We start from the raw sequence: 27,437 nt of genomic DNA on the forward strand, positions 1-27,437 counted from the left end.
GAGCCTGGTGCTATACCAATCAATGAACAAAGGGGAATGGTCAAAAACAAAGTCACTGCAATCATGACAAGCTCTGGGGATCTCACCTGATAGCTTTCCTTTTTTCCAGAGCTCAAACTGTAAGGAAGAAGGGAAAGTGGAAAGAATAACAGGAGATAAAGAGCATACAACATCTCCTACCTTTCTTCTAGTACCAAAGTATGAGAGAAAATATACCCACTTGAGATGGTTATAGGGAACGCAGTAAGCTCAAAGAATAACCAGGTTCAGTAACAGAACCCTTCAAAGTAAACAGGAACTTTCAGAGAAAAGGTTGAAGATATAAAGGATTTTGCTGACTGTGTGCTTCAGGAAGTACAGAAGAGTCTGGAAAAGGAAAGGAGTGGGTCACAGTAGTAAGGAACGTAGATCAAATTAGGCTATGCACAAATCCACGAATCCAGAGGACAGGCTATGATCTGAGAAGTCTGAACTTCTAGGCAAAATGAGGTAAACAGGGCAAAAGGCATGACAGAATTAGTGTTAATGGTCTCTTAAGGAGGAAGTAAAAATAAAAATAGTTCTAACTATTGCCTCCTTATTGACACCATCCTTTGAGCCACAGCAGCTTACAGGCTGCCTCCACATACATCATTTCTTCAATTTTCTCTGTCTCCAAGATAGATTCCATGACCCATTTTAATTTCTCTCTTCCAAAACACTTAAATCTTCCACTTTCTCTTTCTGCACCTGCTTGATTGTTGTAGGAAAAAAAAAAGAATATATCATCCAATTTTAAATTCGTAAACACCATTTCAAATGGGCACTCAACACTGATCAGCTACCCTACATTTCCATAGCAAATGTGTTTCTCCCACTTTCCAAAAATGACTAGTATTTCACACCATCTCCTTTCTCCTCAAATCTTCTACCCCAGGTGATGACCTCAGTTCTCATTTCACCAATGAAAACACAAGGAATTCATAGGACCTCCTCATCTTCCCACAACAAAATTGGTCAATTATGTCTGCATCTAGATGCACACTTTCTGCATTCCCTCTCATCATTGCTCTTGTCAAAGACCAACCCCTCCACCATTTCTACTTTTTTGACCCTCTCAGCTCTTATCTTTTCAAAGACTCTGGCTGTTTATTCTTACCCCTGTAAGATCATTGTTCTTTCTCTCCTATGTCAATCTCATGATGTAATAGCACTCATTTTTATTTAAATTTTAGCTAGCCAACATCTAGTGCAGTATTGGTTTCAGCAGAATTCAGTGATTCATCGCTCACATACAACTCCCAGTCCTCATCACAACTGCCCTCCTTAATACCCATCACCAATCTAAGCCCATCTCCCACCCACCTCCCTCCATCAGCCTCAGTTTGTTCTCTATCATTAAGAGTCTCCTGTGGTGTTTTCCTCTCTCCCTCTTTCCAACCTCCTCTTCTCATATGGTCATGTTTGGTTTCTTAAATTCCACATAAGAGCGAAATCATATGGTTTCTCTAATTGAGTTGTTTTGTTTAGCCTAATACATTCTAGTTTCCTCCATGTCATTTCAAATGGCAAGATTTCATTCTTTTTGATGCCTAATATTCCGTTGTGTGGGTGTATGTGTGTATACATATGTGTACATGCATATACACATATATATGCATACACACATAGTTTGACTATTGTGGATAATGCTGCTATAAACACTGGGGTCTGTGGACCCCTCTGAATCTGTACTTTTGTATCCTTTGGGTAAATACCTAATAGTCCAATTGCTAGATGATAGGGTAGTTCTATTACTAGTTTTTTGAGGAACCTACATACTGTTCTCCAGAGCGGCTGCACCAGTTTATATTCCCACTCACAGTTCAAGAGGTTTCCCCTTTCTCTGCATCCTTGTCAATGCCTGTTGTTTCTTGTGTTGTTAATTTTAGCCATTCTGACAGGTATGAGGTGGTTATCTCATTGTGGTTTTGATGTGTAGTTCCCTGATGAGTGATGTTGAGTATCTTTTTATGTGTCTGTTAACCATTTGGATGTCTTCTTTGGAAAAGTGTCTATTCATGTCTTCTGCCCATTTCTTCAGTGGATTGTTTTTTGGGTGTTGAGTTTGGCAAGTTCTTTATAGACTTTATCTGATACGTCATTTGCAAATATCTTCTCCTATTCCATAAGTTACCTTTTAGTTTTGATTGCTTCCTTCACTGTACAGAAGCTTTTCATCTTGATGAAACAGTTCACATTTGCTTTTTTTCCCCCTTGCCTCCAGCAACGTGTCTAGTAAGAAGTTGCTGTTGCCAAGGTCAAAGAGGTTGCTACCTGTGATCTCCTCTAGGATTTTGATGGTTTCATGTCTCATATTTAGGTCTTTCATCCTTTTTGAATTTACTTTTGTGTATGATGTAAGAAAGTGGTCTAAGCTTCATTCTTCCACATGTCACTGTCCAGTTTTCCCAACACCATTTGTTGAAGGGACTATCTTTTTTCCATTGGATATTCTTTCCTGCTTTGTTGAAGAGGAGTTGACCATGTAGTTGTGGGTCCATTTCTGGGTTTTCTATTCTGTTCCATTGATCTTTGTGTCTCTTTTTGTGCCAGTAACAATAGTGTCTTGATGACTACAGCTTTGTAATATAGCTTGAAATCAGAATTATGATGCCTCCAGTCTTTTCTTTTTTAGGATTGCTTGGACAATTCGGGGTCTTTTGTGGTTCCGTACAAATTTTAGGATTGTTCTAGCTCTGCAAAAAATGCTAGTGGTATTTTGATTGGGATTGCATTAAATGTATAGATCCCTTTGGGTAGTATAGACATTTTAACAATGTTTTGTTCTTCAATGACCATGGAATGCTTTTCGATTTCTCAGTGTGCTCTTCAATTTCTTTCCCAAGTGTTGAATAGTTTTAAGAGTACTTCTTTAGTTAGGTTTATTCCTAGGCATCTTATATGTTTTTTGATGTAATTGCAAATGGGATCAATTCCTTGATTTCTTTTTCTGCTACTTTGTTACTGGTGTATAGAAATGCAACAGATTTCTGCATGTTGATTTTATATCCTGTGATTGTGCTGAATTCATGTATTAGTTCTAACAATTTTTTGGTGGCATCTGTTGAGTTTTCTACATACAGTACCATGTCATCTGCAAATAGTGGAAGTTTGACTTCTTCCTTGCCAATTTGGATGCCTTTTATTTCTCTTTGTTATACAATAGTACCCATTTAAAAAAAAAATAAAGTATTTCCCACTGTACATCAAAACTTCTTCCGTAAGGATTATTTCTATGTTGTCACTACTTACTTGGCTTCCTTTCATCTTCTCCAGTCGAGCTCCCTTCCCCAACTTCCACTAAGACTGCTCTTGTTGAGGGCAGCCGGTCCATGTCATGTTGACAAATAATTTGGTCACTTTTAAATTTTATCTCAGTTGACCTTCGGAGCATTCAGTACAACACTTCCTCCTCTTGGCTTCCAGGAGACCACTGTCCTTGCTTCCTTCCCACTTTAGTCTCTTTTGCTGTGTTCGACTCTTCAGACCACCAAATACCATATTTAATTGTGCTAAGCATCATTATTTGTTCACTTGATAATCTTCCTCTTTATGTGTTACAAAAGCTACTCTTAGGGCTTTAAAATGTTTTCTATGCCTGCTAATATTGATTCCTAAATCTCTTGGTGCAGCACTGAAACTGCTCCCCCAGCCCAAACTTTGCATCCAACTATCTACTTGCATTTCCACTTCAGATGTCTAAAAGGCATCTTAAACTCAACATAGCCTAAGGGACCTCTTAATTTCCTCCCTGAATATTTCGTCCCAATTTTTCCCACCTCATCAACCAACACACCTATCTACCCCATTTCTTAAGCCAAATACCTTGAAGTCATCTGATTCCCCTTTTTTTTCTTACATCTCATAACCAATCTATGAATAATTCTGCTAAACCCAAAACCAAAATATATCCAGAATCTACAGAACTTTTTATCAGTTCCATATTATTACGCTAGTACAAGTCATTATTGTAGCTCACTAGAACTACTAAAACTATTTTCTAACTGATCTCCCCGCTTCTACCACTGTCTGTTTCCTAAAAATCTTAATCTTCAAACAGCAGGTACAATCATCTTTTCAAAACATAAACCTGATCACATCACTTTCCTCCTCAAAACTCACTAATACTATCTTATTCACATTTTAAATAAAATCTAAATCCACGAGTTGGCTTCCAAATTACCATATGATCCAGCCTCTAGTCACCACTCCAGTCGGCCACCTCCCCGTGGCCTAGTGAGCTCCATCCATATTTCCCTTCAAACATGCCAAATTTATTCATGCCCAGGGGATTTCTTCCCTCAACACAAAAACAATATGAACCAATCAAAAATAAAAAGACAAAAAACTGCTGTAACATCTTATTCATATCCTCAGAGATGCTTTCCCTGACTAAACAGCCACCTGCTTACCCATTATTTGAATTCTCTATACAGTATTTATCACCAACTCTGTTATTTGTTTACTTATTACCTCAGCTTTATCCCTAACTATACCTCTTTGCATGGCTGTAAGTATAAGAATATAGTTTATGATAGCTTGAAGGACTGTATTAAGAGGCACATTGTTAAATTAGTGACTGCATTTTACATGCCCAAACACCATAAAATACCTAGCAATAAACCTAACCAAAGAGGTAAAGACCTGTATGCTGAAAACTATTCAAAGCTTATGAAAGAAATTGAAGACGACACTAAGAAATCAAAGAACATTTCATGCTCATAGATTAGAAGAATATTGTTAAAATGTCGAAACTATCCAAAGCAATCTACACACTCAATGCAATCCTTATCAAAATAGCACCAGCATTCTTCACAGAGTTAAAACAATCCTAAAATTTCTATGGAACCACAAAAGACCCCAAATAGCCAAAGTAATGTTGAAAAAGAAAACCAAAGCTGGAAGCATCACAATCCCACACTTTAACTCGCAATACATGCTGTACCTTAAAGGATTATTTTATCTATCTTAGAACATACCTATGAAATAATAAAGATTGAACCTGAAAACCAGGTTGACTGATTGGAGTTCTTAACCGATACGCATATTTCTCTCTTTGCTACAGCTATTCCATTTTCTCCTGTTCATTTTTTCCATTCATGTTTGGGCATTAAACTTTATGCCCTAAGTAACCAGGTTTTTCACTTGCAACATCAAGATAAATGTGTGTGGGCCTGAGGACATTAAATATCTCAAGCATCTAATGAGGTTTACAAAGAGGAGTTTATGAAAGTAAACTCATATTCCTCACACTACAAGCAAAACTGGCAAAGAAATTTTACTTTTAAACAAAATTTCAGGTAAGAAAAATATCCTTTCATAGTTACATTCTGCAGTAACTATAAACTATGTTATTAAATATATAAAAAAGAAAAAGATCCTGAAATAACCAAAAACAAATAGTTACTACAATAGAATTTTCCATTTTGAGATATGCTAGGACACCAAGCAGAATTTACCATTAAGCGGACAGTAAAAACAAAAACTTTGGTGAGTCAATCTGAACTCATATGCCTTCAAGAAGACTGACACCAGGCTCTCACTTCAAAAGGCTGGGAGTGGAAGGAAGGGCATACTCACAGAGAAATGGGGCATAATAACCATATATAAGCAAACACTCAAAAAGAAAATTCAAGTAAGAGGGTAGAGACAGAAAGATCCAAATCATATGCTCCAGATTTCCCAATATTCTAATTGATAATATTCTTTAAAATTTAAATACTGAAATGATGCAACGTAAGCACCAGCTTTTATATAGAACTAGGTAAGACACATTTTATAAAATCCATTCCCAGGGCATCTGGGTGGCTCAGTTGGTTTAACATCCAACTCTTGATTTCAGCTCAGGTCATGATCTCACAATTGGTGAGTTCACGCCCCATGTCAAGCTCTGGGCTGGCAGCAAGAAGCCAGCTTGGGATTCTCTCTATCCCCTCCCTCTGTGCCCCTCTCTCTCTCAAAATAAATAAGCATTAAAAAAAAAAAAAAAAACCCATTCCCATAAATTACTTACAACTAAAAGGTTCACAGAAAGCCTCCAATTAGTCATCCACAGCATCAGAGTAGAAACCACAACACAACTATCCAAATCCTAATGACTTAACCAAAAAAGTACCCATGTTTTCTACTTACCAGTCCTAAAATAATTCATAATTGAATCTCTAGTAATCCCTGGAATCTTGCATGTGGAAAACACCATTCGGAATTGATCCATATCTAGAGGATTATTTCCAACTTTATGAACAGGCACTTTTTCCCTATTAAAACAAACAAAAAAAAAGTTTTTTGGTCAACGAGTCTTTATAACACTTGTAAAACAAGTAGTCACAACTATAGTATCCTTGAATAACTAAAATTCAGCTTCTCAACATTTTGCCACCTAAAACTGTAGGTAAACCTGTTACTAAATTCACATAACTGTCCTTACTTTCTTAATAGCTGCCAGTAGTTCAAGTTGTGCCAAAGACTTATACTTCCTCTTTCCAACTGAGTCCCTTCCTTTGGAGGCCAGTAGTGTTCAATATAAGGTGCAGGACCAGCAAAATTGACATTCAATTGTGACGGTAAACGAGCATCCAGATAGGCAACATTCAGCCACCATTCTTCCAGCTAAAAGAAATTAAGAACTTCAGCCTAATGCAATTGGGTATACTTGAATGTATAATTGCTGCCAAAGAAAACCAAAAAAACAAAAACTGTATTTGTTCTTTTCTCTTTACTCTTTAACACTTAAAAACACATTTACTTACCCACATCAAATTGTACACAGACAATGGACTTTAAGTCAATTTTACCTCAGTAAGCTCTTTTTAAAAAAATGATAAAAAATAAAAACACACTTTCTTGTTTTAAATTATCACAGATATTGAAAAATGGTGTTATGATCATTTCTTTCTTCTGGAACTATAGGATCTTAATTATAATTACATTACCAAAAACAGGCAACAAGAAAGCACTGAAAAGGCACCTTCAGATAGATCATACTGAAGTCAGAACACCAAAGTCCTTAGGTGAGTCTTCCCAGAGTACTTTGGGTATAATAAATATTTAACAAATCCTCAATTATAACAACTAGTAAGACATTTGCAATTTTCCTTTTCCAAGCAAAAACTGCAGTGCTAAATCAGAAATATGAAACCTTTTCAGTACACATAAAACTAATTTAGAATTTTCAGTGCTTTCTGTGTCCTTCTTTTATAATATGCAACTAAATTTCAGGCAGATATGCAGATCTCATCAAATTATCTGGAGTTATTTTTAAGAAATGGATGTTATAAACTATAATCATTCAGAAAAGGAAGTAGCCAAAAAGGATACAGACTTCTTACCTTACCCTGATTCAATTAAAATTGCTCAAGTCTCAAGACTGCGAAGAAAGAAATCTCAAAGTATAAAATTCTATTACTCCTTCATAGTTATCAATGACTAATGGAAAGATCAACTTGCTTTTTATTTCTAAAGCTTAAATACAGTTACAATCATTATTTCTAGATTAAGGCAATTTTGTTTTGATGTTTATGAGAGAGAGAGCACGAGTCATTGAGGGGCAGAAAGAGAGAGAGCCACAGAATTTCAAGCAGGCTCCAGGTTCTCAGCTGTCAGCACAAAGCCCAATACAGGGCTCAAACCCACAAACTGCGAGATCACAACCTGAGCCAAAGCCAGAAGCTTAACCGACTGAACCACCCAGGCACCCTGGCAATTTTTTTAAATTACAAAAACCTAACCTCTGGTTCACACTACAGAAGCAGAGTAGTTAAGCTGAAGAAGCCCAAGATTCCTTAAAGAAAATTATGCACTGCCTCAGTAATGACTGTATCAACATCTCCCAATCTATCTAATTCCAACATATAATACTCAAAACCATTCTCCACTCCAACTTTGTAATGGCCCTTTCTCTCCCATGCAATGTTTAAGTATTTGTATGCCACCTATGTGGCATGTCTATTTTTTTCAGGCTAGGATTACCTGAACAAAATGTTTCTCTCAAAGCAGGGTCTGCAGATCACCTCCACCAGGACCACATGGAAAGTTAAAATAAGGACTTCTGGGCCCCCATTCCAGAGATACTGAATCAGAATCACTGGTCCCAGGAAGTCTGCATTTTAACAAGTTCTCCATGTGGTAAAAGAAAAGTTCACACACAACACTTAAAACTCCCTAGAGTTAAGCAATTCCCTCATTCTTCTGGATGATTACAACAACGACTGCAAGGATATTTACACTAATAATTTTAAATTGAAAGCTATTTAAATAAAACATTTTTATTTCTCATTCAAGCATCATCAATTTTCTAATTATAAGTACAATAACAGAAATACCCAATTTCTTTTTCCTTTTGCCCTTTCAAGTAATTTCTGGTGCAATTTTCTTCCAATACCATCTTGAAATTTTTGGACAATTTCTTCAGTTTTTTTATATTCTTCTGTATTTGCAAATGGCTTTACTATAAAGATAAAACATGCATTAAAATACTTAGACATCAAGTACCATAAACTCACATTATTACATAAATCTTGAGACTTAATTATGTAAAACAACTATAAATGCATTAATTATCACAGCAGTCCGATAAATTATGCCAGAGTTTACAACATAAAAATAGCTGAAAAGCAACAATGCAAAACGAGGTGAAAAATAAAACAGTGGATACTGGGTATTCTGATAACCTTTTTCTGAAAAATTATTTTAAAATTATTCTGGATGATGAGAATTAAAAAGATAAAGATAGAACTATCATCTAGCTATTAGTCCAACAGAAAAGTTAATCCTGTTTAGCCATGAATAAGAGAAATTAAAATTTCTTTCCACTAATGTTCAAGCAGAGCCCTGAACATCATGTATGTAAGTGCAATATGTATGTAAATTTAAGTGTAAAGCCTGCCTCCAGCCCAGAGCCAGAGCCAATAACAGTTTCCTTCCAAACTGTTCCAAACTGTGTGTACACACACACACACAAAACAAAAACAAATAAAATACAGGATTTTAGTCCATGAAAATGAAAACCAATTGTTCTGAAAATTTGCTACCGAGAAAAGCAAATTAGCAATCAAAGGACATTAATATCTTCCTTTTTTATGATTCTGTCTCTTCCAAGTACTATCTTAAAGTCAATTTAAACAGCTGTATTTAGAAACAGTCCAAGTGAAATGTATAATCAAAAACAGTGAATAATCATTAAAATTTTTACAAAAGAAACTTGAATTCCCAGATAAAAGTACCTGAGGAAAAAGAGAAAAGAAGAAATTTAAAGAACATCAAGGGCTTTCAGTTCAAGAAATTGAACCAAATGCATACATTTATCTCCAAACCTCCTAGAATTCAGTAAAATCACAGTAATTAAAAAGGCAAAAACCTATAAGGACCAAGAATATGGAAGGAGAGGACAGCAGACCAGTTAGGCTAACATTCTACAAAATAGAAAACACATGAGAAAATGGGGACTTTGTAGAATGGAGAAAGCCTGTCTAAAGCCTAGACAGCGGAAGGGAGGAAGATACAAGGTTAAGGTTAGGTGCAAACCAAGAAGCAAGTCAATTCCTGCAGTAGAATCCCAGAAAGATTCAAGAATTCTAGGCAAATGGACTTTCAAAGGGGGGGCAAAAAGTGGCTGAAAACAGGTCTCCTGTAGATCTTTCTCCACTCTAGAAAGCCAGGCAACTTCCTACCAATGCCAGCGGAAATCTAGAGGTTTATTCTTAGGAAAAATTGACAAGCAGAATACATGGCTTCTAAGTCATATTGAAAAAAAGAAATCATGATGAAAGGGTACACCCAGAACAATGACCCCTCCAGCCTCCTTCCCCTACTTAGTTCCCAAAACACTAGAAATCAGGCTCATGCCTTCTAAACAAAAGAGGACTCTTTGGGGAAACAGATCAGTCCAAGAAAAATTATTACTTAGATCTGGGCATGGTCCCATTGGAACTGCTAGATCTCTGCAACAAGAGTCACTAGAAGGCCCACTGGTCACCAAATCCCTACCCACACATATAGAGCTTCCAATCGGCTTTTTAGGGTCTAACTCTAAAATATGAAGACTACAGATTTTCTGATATTTGAGGAAAGCCTCTTACATGACAGTCAAAGGCAGAATAAGCAAAAATAGGATTGGTGGTCCCAAACAATAAACAGACCCTTTCCCAGGAAGGGAAAGGCACTAATAATAAGGGAAATCATTTTTTAATTAAAAGCTTAGTCCAGAATGCCCCAGATCCAATTACTAGGAATTCCAGAAAGAGAGGGAAAACAAAGGAGAAAACTATTCAAGAAACACTATTTTTCAAATTTCCTCGAACTGAGTAACTTGAATTTTTCAACTTAAAAGAACCTACTGTGTATTCAGAGAAATAAATGAGAAAAAAAAAAATCTACACACTAAGGGACATGGAAACAATCAAAATGGTAGGGATAAAAAGGTTTCCAAACACATCTGTAAAGTAAAAAACAAGCCACATATGAAGGATCAAACAGAATGGCATTAGACCTCTCAAGAGAACAGACAGTACCTTTAAAACTCCTAAGAAAAATCATTTCCAACCCAGAATATTCTATATTCAGCCAAACAATCAGATATGAGGGTAGAATAAATTTTTAGGTCTCACATTATTTTTTTCCCAGAAATTCTTTTCTCAAGTAGCTACTAAAGATATACTTCACAAATATAAGTGAAAAGAGGAAGAAAAAGAAAGACAGGAACCAGAGAATCCAGTAAAGGAGGGAGAGGTGAAGCAAACTGCTAGGATAATGGGGGAAAGAAAGTCCCCAGAGGACAGCTATCAGCCAACTTAAGAAAAGTATGCTGATTGAAGGAAGAGGGCAGAGGGCCCTAGGAGGGATGTCTCCAAGAAATGAAACTCAGAGAATAGCTTATGTGTTTAATATATGTACAGGTACATACACATATATGTATCATATATAATGTACATAAGGGTTTTCAGTGTATTGAAGTGTTTGGGAGTGAATTAGTTAAGGATACAAAGTAAGCAAATGAAAAATGAGGCAAAATAAAACAAAAAACCAGCAAAAAGGTAACCGAAGCACAGTGTGATTAACTGCATAATCATAAACCCTAAATGATCAGGTAAAGTAACACAGGTACATACTGATTTAAATGAGGTAAAACCTGGAGTTCCATCAAGTGAATACTAATTTTAATCATTTAATCCCAAATGGTGATTCTGTACAACTATATTGAGAGAATGAAAAGGAAAATGTGGATATGTTGGATTGCATATATGCTGAGCGTGAAGAGTGGAAAAGTAAAAGGTGTGGAAGAGCTAAATCCACATCTTTTTACCAACAAATTTATAATATCTAAAACTAAAAAAAAAAAAAAAAAATAGTAGTATAAAAATGTTACTTTAAATCTGGAGATAAAAAATATCTGGAGATAAACAATATCAAAAAACTGAGAAAATGTTTGAAAATGCTTGCCTGAGGGAGTGGGATTTGGGGGTGGGAGTAGAGAATGAGGCAGAGGCCTGCTACTTTTTATTATAAACCTAAAAATACTATCTGGCTTTTCAAACTATGGAAAAAGTAACTTGAGAAATAAAGACAAAAAAGTTCTGCACATTTTAAGGATACATTACCATGAGTCTCAAGGAAAAAACAATTACACCCCCATCAACTTCTAGTAATTTCATAGTTTCCTACATTACTAATAATATAATACATACGAAAAAATTACAAACATACATACCTGATTCAAGGTATTTTTTTAATGATTCTTCAAGTGAAGGAACAGGCAGAGATGGAAGAGAATCCTGGTATTGAAATGTTCGTTCTTCAGTTGATTTAGCCAACTGATTTTCCATGATGCAATCACAACAGGAAAACTAAAGAAAAAAGCCCTCACAATTTCAATCTCATAAATATTCTTATATATGCTAGTTCCAATGCAATAAATCATTATCTAGAGACCACAATATATACAGAACTTTGTTCTAGTCCTTACAGAAGTCATAAACTTGTCAGAGTGAGAAAATCAATTAAAAAACAAAAAAAACAAAAACAAAAAAACATGTAGATTCCAAGAGCTGGAGCTCAGAGTCAGTACCTACTATTTACCAAGTACTACGGTATCATAGAAGACCTTATCTAATCTTCCTATTATCTCTGCCTTTTGGCATTCACTGACATTTTATATACCAAGAAACCAAAATTCAAAAGACAATTTACCAACTCTAGTAAGGTCAAGATCTGTTTGATTCCAATCTTCCCCTTAAACAAAAGCTACTAGAGAGCGGGTAAGAGAACCCACAGGAGCTCTAAATGGGTAGGGAAAATTCAGATGTGTAGCAAGTTATGCTGGGTGGAAGGTGAGCACTCCCAAGAGCCTAGTATGAAAAGCAGAAGATTCATCCAGCTGTGGACTTGTAGAATATTACAGAATTCATCAATCATACGACAAGCTGTTGTAACCGCATACAGATGGTTTGAAGCCTACCCAGAATGACTTCAAGTATCCCCAGCAATCTTGAACAATTAATTTTCATCAGAGAAATCAAACTAACCCAAAATGTGAATGAGGTATACAAATGTTAAAAGGAAAACTAAGTTTCTCAAAGTCTTTAATAGCAACTGAGAAATCAAGGAACCTTAAGAATTATCTGTGTTTTCAAATCTTTTTAAATTAAAACTGATAGCAAACCAAATAAAATATTCCACTCATAGGTTAAAGAATAAAACATTATCAAAAGCAAGGGTGTGGCAGAGACTGTTATCAGCCAATATTAACTGTTTCCTTTTTTTTTTTTTTCTTAACAGAATCCTGACTTTCAACTGGGTATAAAGCCACACAGCTTTATCTCCTACCCTGCCTTGGAGCTCAGTATGACTTTGTAATGTGTCACCTCCAGGTCATGCCCCTATAAAGGACTAACTACATGTGTTCTCCCTGTGCTTTCTCTCCTCACTAACAGGTATGACCAACGGAAGCAGCACCTTACAGACACCTCAACTGCTTACAGACACCATGTATTGAGGTTGTCAGAATCTTCCTATTACCCCTAGCCTCCACCCTCTAGATGTATGGGAAAACAGTGTCATTCATGTCATCGAGCTTTGTTAGGATAGAACAGTTCAACCTACAGCACTAATAAAAAGATACACTCCAGAAGGTACAACAAAGACCTCCCATTTAATAGCTTCTTGCTATCTAATGACTTTGCACTTTATTTTGACCATCCACCAACATTAGCTTTAGACTTAACGGAAATGTAGGCATGGGTCCATATGCCAACTCTACCACTTTCTAGTCATGAGCCTCTGGTCAACTGACTTGAACCAAATTCCCTTATCTGTAGAGAGGATAATCATACAATCAGAAAGAGTTGTTGTTAGGATTGTTTTATTTATTTTTATTATCATTCTTAAATAGGCTCCATACCCAATTGGGGCTTGAACTTGCAACTCTAGGATCAAGAGTCAGATGTTCTACAGAGCCAGCCAGGTGCCTCCAGGATTGTTTTTAAATGACTGCAAAAACACGTCACAGGAGCGCCTAGGTGGCTCAGTCGGTTAAGAGTCCGATTCTTGATTTCGGCTCAGATCATGGTCTCACAATTCGTGGGTTCAAGCCCCTTGTCGGGCTCTGCATAGACACCAAGAAATCTGCTTAGGATATTCTCTCTTTCTCTCTCTCTTCCCCTCCCTTGCTGGCACACAATCTCTAAATAAACTTAAAATAAAAAACAAAAAAACACACATCATAAAAATAAAGCAATCTGGGGCATCTGAGTGGCTCAGTTGGTTAAGCATCCGACTTTAGCTCAGGGCATGATCTGCCCGTTCGTGAGTTCGAGCCCCGTGTTGGGCTCTGTGCTGACAGCTCAGAGCCTGGAGTCTTCTTCAGATTCTGGGCCTCTTGTCTCTCTGCCCCTCTTCTGCTTATGTGCTGTCTCTCTCTCTCTCTCAAAGAATAAATAAACATTTAAAAAAGTGTTTAAAAAAATAAAACAAATAAAAAAAGTTAAAATAAAGCAATCTAGTTGAGACAACCATGTTATGCTAGGCAGAATTTCTAGGAATGGCTCCCATGATTTCACCCCTACACTCTCCAGAACCTGTGAATATAACGAGATCATCACTTCCATGACTGTGATCACGTTGTCTTACACAGCACAGGTGACCTTAGATTATCCAGGTGGGTCTAATCATTTGAGCCCTCAAGAGCAGAAAGCTTACTCCAACAGTTGGCTGTAGATGAGTCAGGGGGATTAAGAGCATGAAAAGGATTGAAGGTGCTGTCTGGCAATGAACATACAGGTGGTCTTACGGAACTGACAAAGCCCCCAGCTGGAGCCTAGGAAGGAAATCGGGTCCTCGGCCCTACTACACCTGCAAGAAAATAAATTCTGCACCTTCACTTAGCCTAGAGGTGGATTCTTCCTCAGGGCCTCCAGACCAGAGCCCAGGACTACAGAAACCTTTATTTCAGCTTTGTGAGGTGCTAAGCAGAGTACCCAGCTGAAACTACATGGACTTCAGACCTATAGAAGCTGTGAGATAACCACTTTGTGATTTTGTGTGGTTTGTTTTGTTTTTTTAATTAAGTTTATGGTAAATTGTTATGGCAGCAATAAGAATCTAATACACATACGTAGAAAAGATAAGCTATTCTCTGTATACTTACCTCCCTTAGTACTTAATGGACGCTAGAAAAATGATACCAAGACTACCAATCCCATACCTATATGGTCTTAACTCACCAAAATGTACACAGTGAAAATATGAATTAGATTTTTTCAGCAAGGACTGTTTTGAATGTTCAACTACAAAGATGAAGTCTAAAAGAACCTACATACGCACTAAGAAAAATCATGACACTGGATTTAATTACAGGATCGCTTCCTGGGGGCAATAAAATGTAAACACAGATTGGAAAAGAGAATCGGGAACAGCAAGTAAAAAAATAGTCACATACCGGTACACCAAGATGAACTGTTTAGGACTTCCAGGAGGCCGCTGCAACCATCCTGTTTGAGAACACAGGGGTTTGAACTAGGCTGGTGACTGTGGGAAGCAAGAAACTAGCGTGACAACCGCCGGGGACGGGGGGGGGGGGGGGTAATGGAAATTTTTACCAAAAACTGGCTTAAGAAAATGGAAGACAAGAAATCTGCAGACTATGAAGCCCTAAGACTTAAAACTGTTGGGAATCAGAGCACGCACTCAAAAGAGCCCATCTACGAGACAGCTGGCGAACAATTGTTACGGGATTCACCAGGTTTTGGACAACCACACTCAAGAGACAAAGTGCTCCCGGTGCCCGGTATCTGGGGCCCCCGCCCAAACGCAGGGCGACAAGCTTAAAGCTTGGCTGTAGATACAGAAGTGCAGAGCGAGGAGAGCTCAGACTTCTCCCACCACACCAAAAGTTGCTCTGCACACTCAAGAGGACACCAAATGAGAGAAATCCAAATAAGCAGCGCTACGGCACCGCCCGGCGGCCCAACCTCGGGGGTACGTCTACGACCGCGGCAGGCGAGCTGCCTGGCTACACGACACTCCCGCCGAGTCCGGGCACTTCCGCCGTTCTACGCTATGGAACTATGTTCTACGCAACTTAACTTTTCCCCACCATCTCCACGGGCTGGGGGAGAGAGGGAGCGCTGCCCCATCGGGCCTACTGGTCCTCACCGCTTGCCCTTCACCTCCTCGGCCGCGGCCCACAGCCGCGCTGGCCCGCTCCCCCGCGGCCCCCGAGGAGCAGGAATTAAACGGAAAGCCGCGAGGGTCCCGCCCCGCAGGCACCGGCGAACGAAGATTGGATGGAAAGCCGCGAGGGTGCCGCCCCGTACTTGAAGCCTGGGACGAGCCGGGCCTGCGCTCTGATAGGACCCAGCCCAATCTCACTCGGGCGTCCTCTGCCGGAGGCTGGGTTCCAGGCTGCGGGGCTGGGAGGGGCTTCCCCGACGCCCGAGAAACGGCCCCAGCCCTGCTGGACAGCGGTTGACTGCTTTCAGCAGGTGGAGCCCAGCGCCCGGGCCAGGGATACAGCGGGAGACTCCGGGCAGGCAGCCCTCCGCCTACGCAGGTACACAACCCTGGGACGGGCGTAGTAACTGATGCCTCAGACTCATCTTGGTCCAGTTTGTGCAAGACTCGGCGCCCTGTTTACCTGCCTCTTCTAGCCCCAGCTCTGTCTTGCCAGCCGCTCCTTCTTCCCCTTACCAGTGCGACTCTTTTTGCAACCCTCAAGCAATAAGTTATACCATTGCTTTTTAAAGGAATCTTGTTCACCCTGTGTCTTGGCAAGACAGTAGTGACCACACAGATTATCTGCTTAATCTCTTTCTCTATCCACTGAGACTGAAGTTTGCCCAGCGAAGATAATGCTTCAAGCACTCTGCGGCATCCCTGGCTTCCCTACCCGTCTACAATTCTTAATGATGCCCAAGGTCGGTGAAGCCCCAAGGGATGCTTACCCTGCAAGCTTGGGGTTGATCTGATGTTTTTTTTACTATTGCGCTAAAAAATAAGAGTTTTCAACCAAAATGGAGCTAGACGAGTTCAAGAAGATCACAATGTGATTAACTTCGTTAAACAGGCCAGTCTATTTTACATTTACCTCCTGAAACAAAATATACTGTTCGAATTTTCATTTTAAATACATTGTTTCATTTGTGTGGAAGCAAAGACCAATCTTTTACCCTGGCTCTGAACTAAATATCCAATATAAAGAACTGGGTTTCTAATTAACATATCAATGCAGGTCTCAATCCTTTATCTGTCTTTCTTAACTCCCTGGTAGTTAAATCTGAAGTGAATGGAACTGAAGCTATGTATAACTGAATATTCACTTGGTTTGAATATTCCTAAATTTCCTACAGAACTGTTAATGTGGGTGATTATGGTGCAGCTCCAGCCCTTGCTGAAGGTGTCGCAAAATATATGACAGACACACCTTTCTAATAAAAGTTCTGAATTCTGAACTATATCAGGTCAAACAGGTTTCGAATAGGAGTTGTAAATTTGTAGCAGTTGTTTCTGAAGGTGTCATAAAGAATATTTCTCACAGTATGTAAATGTTGTGTTCTGGATAATGTTACAATTGGCTTATAAGATAGTATTCTTACACAGAATAATAAAGTAATAAAAAGCTGCTCAAAAGCCTTCATCGTACTTTTTTCTTCTTCCTGATGAGTGTTGGCACCTCTTGAAAAATTTATGCTTATTTAATGCCTTTTGATGGCATAGAAGTTAGGGTCTCTTCACTATCTTTCTCCTACTCTTGTGACTTATGGGGAAACAAGTTATTTCTGTAAAGATTCCTGGATTCTTGAAAGGTGGAAAAAGATGGACTGAATGAAAATGACAGGAATGGAGACTTGAGTGTGCAGGGAAAAAATGTAAGCTTAAAATATACTGAGGAGCCACTTGGGTGGCTCTGTCAGTAAAGCACCCAACTAAGGTCATGATTGTATGGTTCCTGACATGGAGCCCCACATGGGTGCCCTGCGCTGTCAGTATGGAGCCTGCTTGGGATTCTCGATCTCTGTCTGTGCCATGCGCACCTGCTCTCTTTTTCAAAAATAAATAAATGTTGGGGTGCCTGGGTGGCTCAGTCAGTTAAGCGTCCAACTTCAGCTCAGGTCATGATCTTGCAGTTTGTGGGTTCGAGGCCTACATCGGGCTCTATGCTGACAGCTTAGAGCCTGGAGCATTCTTCGGATTCATTGTCTCCCTCTCTATCTGCTCCTTCCCTGCTTGCGCTCTGATTCTCTCTCAAAAATAAATAAACCTTAAGAAAAAGTTTTAAAAATAAACCTTTTTAAAAAGATTTTAAAATATACTGATAAGCATATGTACTAATAATCCTTAAAAGCATATAAGTGATTTTTCTTCAAAATGCATAATAACTACTTTAATGGCAGACTCCAGATTATGTTCTGTTCAAGTTAAATTCTAACTGGTTTGCATTTCTTAGATGATATGGAAGATACTGGCTAGTGAGGAAGATGTTTCAGGCACATGAAGTACATTGATAACAGTAAGTTTTACCAAGATTAAGAACTGATTGTGAATCAAAATATTTTGCTACAGAAAAACTTGTAAGTACTATAAGTGGTGATAATAAGTTTTTTTAAGTTGCCATAAAAGATCTTTCATTTTTAGTCCTGCATAGGTCTTTCTCACTATGCTACAAATAGAAAAAGCCCTTAGAGACGAGTCCAGTAAGTACAACTAGCTTACTGCTAAGACTTGTAACTCTAATGTGATGGGGGAACTGAAGGGAATCCGATTTATTTTATTTTTTTATTTTTTTTTAATGTTTAGTTATTTTTGAGAGAGAGAGACAGAGTACAAGCCAGGGAGGGGCAGAGAGAGAGGGAGACATGGAATCTGAAGCAAGCTCCGGGCTCTGAGCCATCAGCACAGAGCCTGACGTGGGGCTTGAACTCATGAACCATAAGATCATGACCTGAGCCAAAGTCTGAGGATCAACCGACTGAGCCACCCAGGTACCCCAAAGGGGATCCATTTTAGAAAAGGTCCATCTGTGCTGTTTGTCTGCTAGGCCCATTTGCTCATGTTTTATATTTCATCTTTTATCTGAGTAAACCAAAGAAGCTATTATGTTTGCATTCCAAGGGGGAAACAAGAAAGTTAATCATTCTCTGAGTTTCGTCCTAGGCCCCCATATACCTGATAGCATCTTAAGAACAAATCTCAGCAGACACTGGTGCCAATAGCCCCTTCCTTCGGTGATTTGTGGAATAACACCTATTGTTCACCTGACACTCACCTTTGATTGGACCCTACCCTGGATTCGTGAAGGAACCCATGCCCTGGACCCCTTTCCAACATAAAGCCCTAATCCCAAGCAGTGGAGAAACTCACTTCTTTTCTGAGCCTCCCAGACACTCCATCTGGGGTATTCTATCTGTTCTGTGCTATCACTTAGGTTATTCATTAAACTCTGCTCTCACTTCTTCCCGGCTCATATTTGATTTGTATCCCGTACAAAGCCAAGGACCCTCCAGTCCTATAAGACCCCCTTTGGGTCCTCAGACGTAGCCTGCTTACTATGTCACTACCTGTCACTAAGAAGTAATGAAATAACATATAAATAGCTCTAATCTATAGAATAGATCTTGACTTTCATCCCAGTGTGTAAAATGAACATATGGAAGACATAGTGTTCTTATTTTTAATGGGGAGGCAGTAAAAAGGTGGTCATTTTGGGAAGGAGCCAAAAACAAAGTATGCTGGATGCAAAGAGGCCAAGAAGGTCTAGAAACCTACTTCTGCACCTGTGAGACATGTGTTCTCAATTGCACAAGGATTCATCATGCAAACCCCACGTAGGCAGGCTTTGGCATTTTCTGGGAAATAAAATGATACTCTCCAAGCTCCATGCTCCTACTTTATAGTTCTGAGAAACTCCCAATAAGATTTACCAGGTGTCCCAAAGCAGGGCCCATCATGCCCATGTCTCCAGCTGGGCAGAAGCCCCAAGAGAAACTGGAGTCGTCCTGGCTTGAGCAGGATTTACAATCAACCACACGAAACTTGTAGGAGTCCTTAGAACACAAAATGGGTTTCATCATCTCTTGCAGCTGCCATGCACTCTTTCGTAACACGCAAACTGCTGTGGGAAACCTTCCTTCCTGTTCTTGTTCCTTCACCTTACCAGCAACCCAGGCTGACTGCGTACCTGTTTCCTCACAAATCCTTTCCACTGCCCACCTTTTGTGTAATCATCGTGAACCCTTCTCAGCTGCAATTGCACCCTGAATTCCCTCCATCACTAAAGATGCTTAACCTGAATAGTTAACATGACTAAGCAATTTGATACACTTGTCAACACCGGCCGCCCACTATTGTAGTTTTCTTGTTAGCATTCCAAATATCCTGGATTCTGCTTTGGTGTGCGTAAGATTCACTTCCTTTTTCGTGTGTTTCCTACACATTCATATGTGATTAGCTACAGGATAAAAGGCTATACAAGCAAGTGTTTATTTTTAATTTATTTATTTTTGAGAGAAAGAGAGAGAGGCAGAGCACAAACAGGGGAGGGGCAGAGAGAGAGGAGACAGAGAATTGGAAGCAGGCTCCAGGCTCTGAGTTGTCAGCACAGACCCCTTCGCTCGAACTCACAAACTGTGAGATCATGCCCTGAACTGACGTCAGACGTTTAACCAACTGAGCCACCCAGGCACCCCTACAAGCAAGTATTGACTGAGCACTGCTCCTTACCTAACATTCTATTCAATATCAACAAATCAACAAGTCAAATCCATAAATTTATGAAAACCTCCCCTCAGAGAAATACAAATACACATATAGAAACAAAGTGTAAAAAATTTCTGAAGGTTCACAGATGCCCTGGAGCTTACTCATACATACCCTTTCAGCCTTGATCAAAGCATGGGCTACAATTTTCATCAGAACACCTGAAATGCTTGTATCAAATGCAGATTCCCAAAGGTTGCCCCAGGCTTTAATTGAATTGGAGGGAACAGTGGGACCCCAGAATCTGCGTCTCTAAGGAGACAGTCATTCCCTACCCTCCAAGTATGCGGAGTGCATAGCAAGTGAGAATCTCAGGACCTAGGTGTCTACACATCCCACATTAAGAATCCTAAGTAAGAATAGCAAAAATTAAAATGATAGAGAATACCCAGTGCCATGTCTGGAACTTAGGAATCTGAGCAGAAGGCTGTCAAGTAGAGAAAGCGAGAAGGAGGCTTGCAGCCAAGGAAGGGGAAGAATTGGACAGAGGGAAGCATGGGCACAGAAGCGTGAACTAATAACAGTCTGACTGGGAACTGGAAAGAACTAAATAAAGGAAGTTCAAAGTGCTCACACAAAGTCATGAGCAAGACTGTCAGAGTCACATGTAGAAGTCATGAGGCCAAAAATAGTGGTGCCAGGCTCAGGCTAGTGTGGTTTTGGAGAAGGGATGTTTAAAGTAGTCTTGGTGGGAGGACCTGGGTGGCTCTGTTGGTTAGGCAGCTGACTCTTGATCTTTTTTTTTTAATGTTTTTTAATGTTTATTTATTTTTGAGACAGAGAGAGACAGAGCATGAGCAGGAAAGGGGCAGAGAGAGAGGGAGACATGGAATCCAAAGCAGGCTCCAGGCTCCGAACTGTCAGCCCAGAGCCCCACATGGGGCTCGAACTCATTGACCGTGAGATCACCACCTGAGCCAAAGCCGGACGCTTAACCGACTGAGCCACCCAGGTGTCCCTGCTCAGGTCTTGAGCTTAAGGTCGTGAGTTCAAGCCCTGCACTGGGCTCAGCACTGGATGTAAAGCCTACTTAAAAAACATACATAAATATGGGGCGCCTGGGTGGCGCAGTCGGTTAAGCGTCTGACTTCAGCCAGGTCACGATCTCACGGTCTGTGAGTTCGAGCCCCGCGTCGGGCTCTGGGCGGATGGCTCAGAGCCTGGAGCCTGTTTCCGATTCTGTGTCTCCCTCTCTCTCTGCCCCTCCCCCGTTCATGCTCTGTCTCTCTCTGTCCCAAAAATAAACGTTGAAAAAATAAAATTAAAAAAAAAAAAAAACATAAATAAAAATTAAAGTAGCCTTGGTGGTACATAAGGATGTTTCATATTGTGAGAGTAGAGGGGAATCCCATGAGCAAATATGGCAATATTATTTATCTGAAGAGAAAATAGGAGCTAATGAGTACTTCAAGAAGCTATTCTGGAATCATAAGATGTCAAGAATAGAAAAGACCTTGTTACTTATCTCTTACAGCATCCTCATTTTTAAAAACTGCTTTAAAGTTTATTAAATATTTATGTATTCATTAGCATTTGAGGTAATATTTTTATGAAAATACAATAGGTTAATATAAAGTACATTTCATCACCGTATTTATTTTTTAATTTTTATCCGAGCCTCATTCCCTACCCCCAGCCCCCAATCTCCTCACTTTCTTATTGACACCTAATGATGTAATTTGCATCCAGGTCACACATGACAAAGCTGAGCTTGAAAGTAGCTCTATTTCCATACCACTCAAATTACACAGTGCCCAATGCTGAGAGGTAATAGGTCAATATTTATGCTACAAGCAGCCTTTATCCAGTAATTGGCTCAGGAGTGATAAGCACTGAGGATGGGCATTTGAGACAGCTGCAACAATAGCCTACGGCTGCCACTGCTCGGCTCACCGCTGCCCCTACGCAGGGGAGCCACAAGGCCCAGGAAGCTCCACTCCTTCGGGGGCAGGCATTGCTAGTGAGCGATGACCAGAGGGTACAAAAGCCAGCCCCTTTGCCTCAGGTGGAGCTAATTTCGGGGCAGCTCCTGTTCCAGAGCCCCCCAGAATAGACTGAGGCCAACTCCAGCCAGGACAATTGCTCTGCCCCATTCAGCCTCACCCGCTGCCTTCCTGGGTCACCATCATGCATGGTCTTGGATCCAGATGGCAGAGAGGTGGAATGCAAGAAGGAAGAGGCGGACTGCAAGAAGTTTGGGAACACCAGAATTGCTGGAGGTAGAGAGAGACTTTTTCTACTGGTGCAGAAGTGTTTTCAGGAAACATAAGGTCAATGGGTGGGATTAGGTTTGTCGTAAATGAAACCTGGGCTTTGGACATGATACTCAACCATTAGAAATGTTCGCAATCCTAGATAAATGTCCACAAACCTGTAAACAAGTGAAAGTTTGCGTCCTGCTGTTACCCTAATAATTTGGCACATTTATTTTTTCTCCTTGGTTCATCCATCCGTCTATACCACCATGTTATTGTCAGTCACAGTAGTAAGTGCAGGAAATAAAGTGGAGCCTAAGACTGACATGTCCTCTAGCCCATGGAGTTTACAGTTTAGATGGGGAGACAGCCAACAAGCAAAGGAAATACACAAGTAAATATCAAATAAGCATTAAAAATTTTTATTAAGATAGTAAGTGAAATAAAATATCTAATTTATATACTTGGTAAAAGAAGACCTCGTGGACAGATAACATGAAGCTGAGACCTGAAGGATGAATATGTTCCTGGGGGTGCCTTGGTAACTAGGCTCTTACCAGGTGAAGATGGTTGAAAGAGTCCTCTATGTAGAAGGCAATCATGTGCGAAGACTTTGAAGGATCCCAAATAAGATCCATGTGGCTGAGGTCCAAGAAGCAGAGGAGGCGTGTCAAGAGAAGAGGTAGGACAGGAGCAAGCTCACACAGGAATGCTCACCGTCCAAATCAGCATGAGGCTTCTAAACTTCAGCTGCTGCTTTAAATGGCCGTTCTGATCTATGTTTTGGGAGAGGGATACTTCAGACTGCTGGAGTGCAGTATTTTTAAAGACAGACTGTCCATATTGTTTTACAACAACCTCATCAGAAAATTTTTAGCCAGGAGTTCATTTTGAAAACCTTGTCTTGGTTGGATAAGTTCACTAAATTCCTCTGAGCATTCAAGGTATTCCAGTTTTGGACAGTTTAAAAAGGTAAGATTTTATTCAGACCTACACAATTAACTAATATTTTTTTTTTTTTTTTTTAAATTTTTTTTTTTTTCAACGTTTATTTATTTTTGGGACAGAGAGAGACAGAGCATGAACGGGGGAGGGGCAGAGAGAGAGGGAGACACAGAATCGGAAACAGGCTCCAGGCTCTGAGCCATCAGCCCAGAGCCCGACGCGGGGCTCGAACTCACGGACCGCGAGATCGTGACCTGGCTGAAGTCGGACGCTTAACCGACTGCGCCACCCAGGCGCCCCAATTAACTAATATTTTTAAAGCAATAATATTGCCCAATGTTGGTGTGTATTTGGGGTGTGAATATGTTATGCCAGATGACAAAAGGGATTTTGCGGAAGTAACTGAGTTAAAGACCCAGAGATAGGGAGCACTTCCAGGGTTACTCAGATGTGTCTAATGTACACAGGTGTTCTTAAAAAGAGGGAAGTAGGTGGGTCAGAGTCAGAGAGGGAGATGTAAAGATGGATGTCAGGTGTTGGAATCCTGTGATTCCTGCCTGGGTTTGAAGATGGAAGGGAGCCACAGGCCAATGAATGCAGATGATTCTAGAAGCTGGTAAAAGGTAAAGAAACAAAATAGCTCTTAGCGCTTCCAGAAGGAATACAGTTCCACTGGCCCCACAATTTTAGCCCCTTTTCCTGAGTTTAGATGGTAAACCTATGTTGTTTTAAGCCACTAAATATGTTGTAATTCGTTACAGGAGCAAGAGGAAGTTAATATAAAATAGGCATACCAAATATGTGCCCAAGGCCACATCACTAACATCACTAGTAAGTGATGGATCACAGTTCAAGCCTAGATCCTCTGTGACTACCAAAGTTATACTTAAACCACTCTCATAGTGGTATGAGTTAAAGATTTATTCAATTAAAGATATATTGAGTTAAAGATTTATTCCAGAAGTCTGAAATAGCTGAGAAAAGGATATGTCCTAGTATTTTGAGTTGGCTTTGGTATCACATCAGTCTTCCAAACAGAATTCCCTGCAACAGTGGTGTGGATAAGACCAACTACAACAAAGGCCAGAGCAAATCTTGAGTGAAAGAGAATTTCTCCATTCTGTCTGCCCCCCCCACACACACACTTAACTGCTACTATCACCATGATCTACTTTGAATTCTTGAGTGTTCACATTTTTAGCAATACACAAAGTGCTTCACATACATAAAGTTCGTTCATCCTTTGCTTACACTAACATTTTAATAAAGACCTTTAGCACACTGCATCAGCATTCAGGTTTCATGGTTTATAACTAGGGTGAATAGAAAGAATAAAGAGGATGACAGACAAAAGAACAGAAACTCTTGAAAATGTGAGTCTGTAAACAACTGCCTTCTATTGAGCCAGATGGCCAGTCAAGTTGGAAATGAGCGACAGATGTGGCCAATTAGTTCTTAAAAGTAGTGGAGTTAGAGCAGCTCTACAGGTTACTTTGAAAAGATGCTCAGAGACATCACTCAGCCACTCATGAAATAAAATGCTAGATCCTTTCCTACTACAGAAGAAATGGAGAAAAAGACTGATCATATAACACTTTAAGGTCCTTAGAGTTACATACAAAGCAAATACACTTACATGTGCTGGCTATCTATGCTGGCAGATTAGGTCATGTTCAATCACCATCACTTTAAAGATTAATCGTTTATTCTTTCTATCTTGGTTCTAATTTTTCTAATCTCCATTTTATGAATGCCATTATGTGTTGAGTTGTAAACTGTTTAAGATTGTTTTTGAAAAGATAGACTAGGGGCACCTGGGTGGCGCAGTCGGTTAAGCGTCTGACTTCAGCCAGGTCACAATCTCGCGGTACGTGAGTTCGAGCCCCGCGTCGGGCTCTGGGCTGATGGCTCAGAGCCTGGAGCCTGTTTCCAGTTCTGTGTCTCCTCCCTCTCTCTCTGCCCCTCCCCCGTTCATGCTCTGTCTCTCTCTGTCCCAAAAATAATTAAACGTTGAAAAAAAAAATTAAAAAAGAAAAGAAAAGATAGACTAGATAGAAATTTTAAATGCACAAATGTCTGGACCGTCAGTTGCAGAAAATCCAACTTGAAAGAAATTTAATTTCATTTATTTTATTTGAATATTTGACACAATGTTACATTAGTTTCAAGTGTACAGCTTGGTGATTTGACAAATTGACACGTTATGCTATGTTCTCCACAGAAAGAAAAAAAATGTTTAAATGTAAATTATAACTGCAAGCATCACCTTTTAAGTCACTTTGCAAATCACCTCCCTTATATTTATTGGCTTTCTTGCTTCTACAACCTCAAACTCTTCCTTGCCAAGCACAAGAAAGGGTTAACTCTTCATCTTCCTAGTGATTCTTACAGAATCTATGATGATTTACTTAGAGCTGCCTTATGCAGTCCAGGCTACAGTTAGGTTGAACCCCTGCCTTGAGTCAGACATTGTAAATGGAAAGCATGAGGATTATGAAGACGGAAGGGGAAAAAAAAAAAGAAGATTGTTGTTGTTGAATCCACACCACTGTTTTCATCACGATCCATTTCCAGCCCTACTTGTGTTTTGTTTTGCATGTAGCTTTTATCAGGCTTTCTGTGAATGCATTCCTGACTTCTATGCTGAACATATAAAAAACCATAAATACTAATTAAGTGAGTGGAAATCTAGAAAATTCCACATTTATTTAAGCCTTAGAGGAGAAAAAAAGAAAGAAGGGGCAGAAATCATGAGGGCTAAAAGAAAGACCTATTACTAATTTGCAGTGCTTAGATTTGGGTCATAACGTATTATCTGTTTTATATATTACTGGATTTGGCTTACTAATATATTATCTAGGATTTTTCCATTTATGTTCATTAGTACATTGGCTTAAAATTGTAATTTCTAGTTATGTCCTTCTGGGATTCTAGTATTAAGTTTACACTAGTCTCATAAAATGAGATAGAGATGGTGTTGTGTCTTTTTCTATTTTCTGTAAAAGTTTGAGTAAAATAGGTATTACTTTTTTCTTGAATTTTTGGTAGAATGCACCAGACAAGTCCTCTTGACCTGTAAGGGTGTGTGTGTGTGTGTGTGTGTGTGTGTTTTGTTTTTACATATTACTTTAGTGTGTAAGTTAGCAGTTTATAGAAACTTAAAATAGAATTGAACTTTTAAGGTATGACTTAAAAAAAAAGTCTAGTCTGAAATAATGACAGATTCACAGGAAGTTGCACAAGTAGTATAGAAAAGTCCCAGGTACTCTCCCCCTAGTTCCCCCACATAGTTTAATATAACTATAGTACATATAAACACCAGGGAATTGACAATGGAACAATGTGTGTGTATACCATTTTATGTTATTTTATCACATTTGTGTAACTATAGCTGTAATGAAGGTACAGAAATATTCCAACACTACAAAAATGCGTTTGTGCTAACCTTTTATTAATAGAGCTCTTCTCCCCTCCCCTTCCTTTCCCTTCCCAAACTCTGGCAACCACTAGTCTGTCTTCCTTTTCTACAACTTTGTCATTTCAAGAATGTTGTATAAGATGGAGCGACTGGGTGGCTCAGTTAAAGATCCTGCTCTTGATATCGGCTCAGGTTCTGATCTTGTGGGTCATAAGATTGAGCCCCACATATGGGTTCTGCACTGGCAGTATGGAGCCTGCTTGGGATTCTCAGTCTCTCTCCCTGTCTCTCTCTCTCTCTCTCTCTCTCTCTCTCTCTCTCTCTCTCTCTCAAAAATCAATAAATAAACATTTTTTAAATGTTGTATGAATGAAATCACACTTTTGAGATTAGCTTACTTCACTTAGCAAGATGCTGCTGATAGCTGTCCTAGTAGTTGTACGTGAAAGTTGATTCTTTTTTATTGCTGGGTAGCATTTCAAGGTTCAGATGTACCAGACATATCAGATGTTCAAGGTTCAGATGTTACTAGAAGTTTTATAATTTTATATTTTACATTTGAATCTATTATCCATTTTGCGTTGTTTACATTTAAGCATATTAGAAATAAAACT

The 27,437-nt window shown here is 39.4% G+C and overlaps 1 protein-coding gene across 2 annotated transcripts in view; it reads right to left on the reverse strand.

Annotated features, from left to right (window-relative positions):
• Positions 1-15,766, reverse strand: part of CROT (carnitine O-octanoyltransferase) — a 46,525-nt gene extending 30,759 nt beyond the window's left edge. The window contains exons 1-6 of one of the 2 annotated variants that reach the window (XM_086696786.1): positions 15,667-15,766; positions 14,951-15,002; positions 11,726-11,861; positions 8,343-8,467; positions 6,449-6,630; positions 6,154-6,278 (exon numbers count right to left, since the gene is read on the reverse strand). In XM_086696786.1, the coding sequence (XP_086552912.1) occupies positions 6,154-6,278; positions 6,449-6,630; positions 8,343-8,467; positions 11,726-11,840 (547 nt within the window). In that variant the 5' untranslated portion in view covers positions 11,841-11,861; positions 14,951-15,002; positions 15,667-15,766. Of the gene's footprint in view, positions 1-6,153; positions 6,279-6,448; positions 6,631-8,342; positions 8,468-11,725; positions 11,862-14,950; positions 15,003-15,597 lie in introns of both variants that reach the window. The other variant, XM_025929470.2, reaches the window with a different exon arrangement.
• Positions 15,767-27,437: the final 11,671 nt, after the last annotated feature.

The sequence above is a fragment of the Puma concolor genome, chromosome A2 (assembly GCF_028749965.1).
Source record: "Puma concolor isolate L17-30 chromosome A2, mPumCon1.1.hap2, whole genome shotgun sequence".
Classification (NCBI taxonomy): Eukaryota; Metazoa; Chordata; class Mammalia; order Carnivora; family Felidae; genus Puma; species Puma concolor.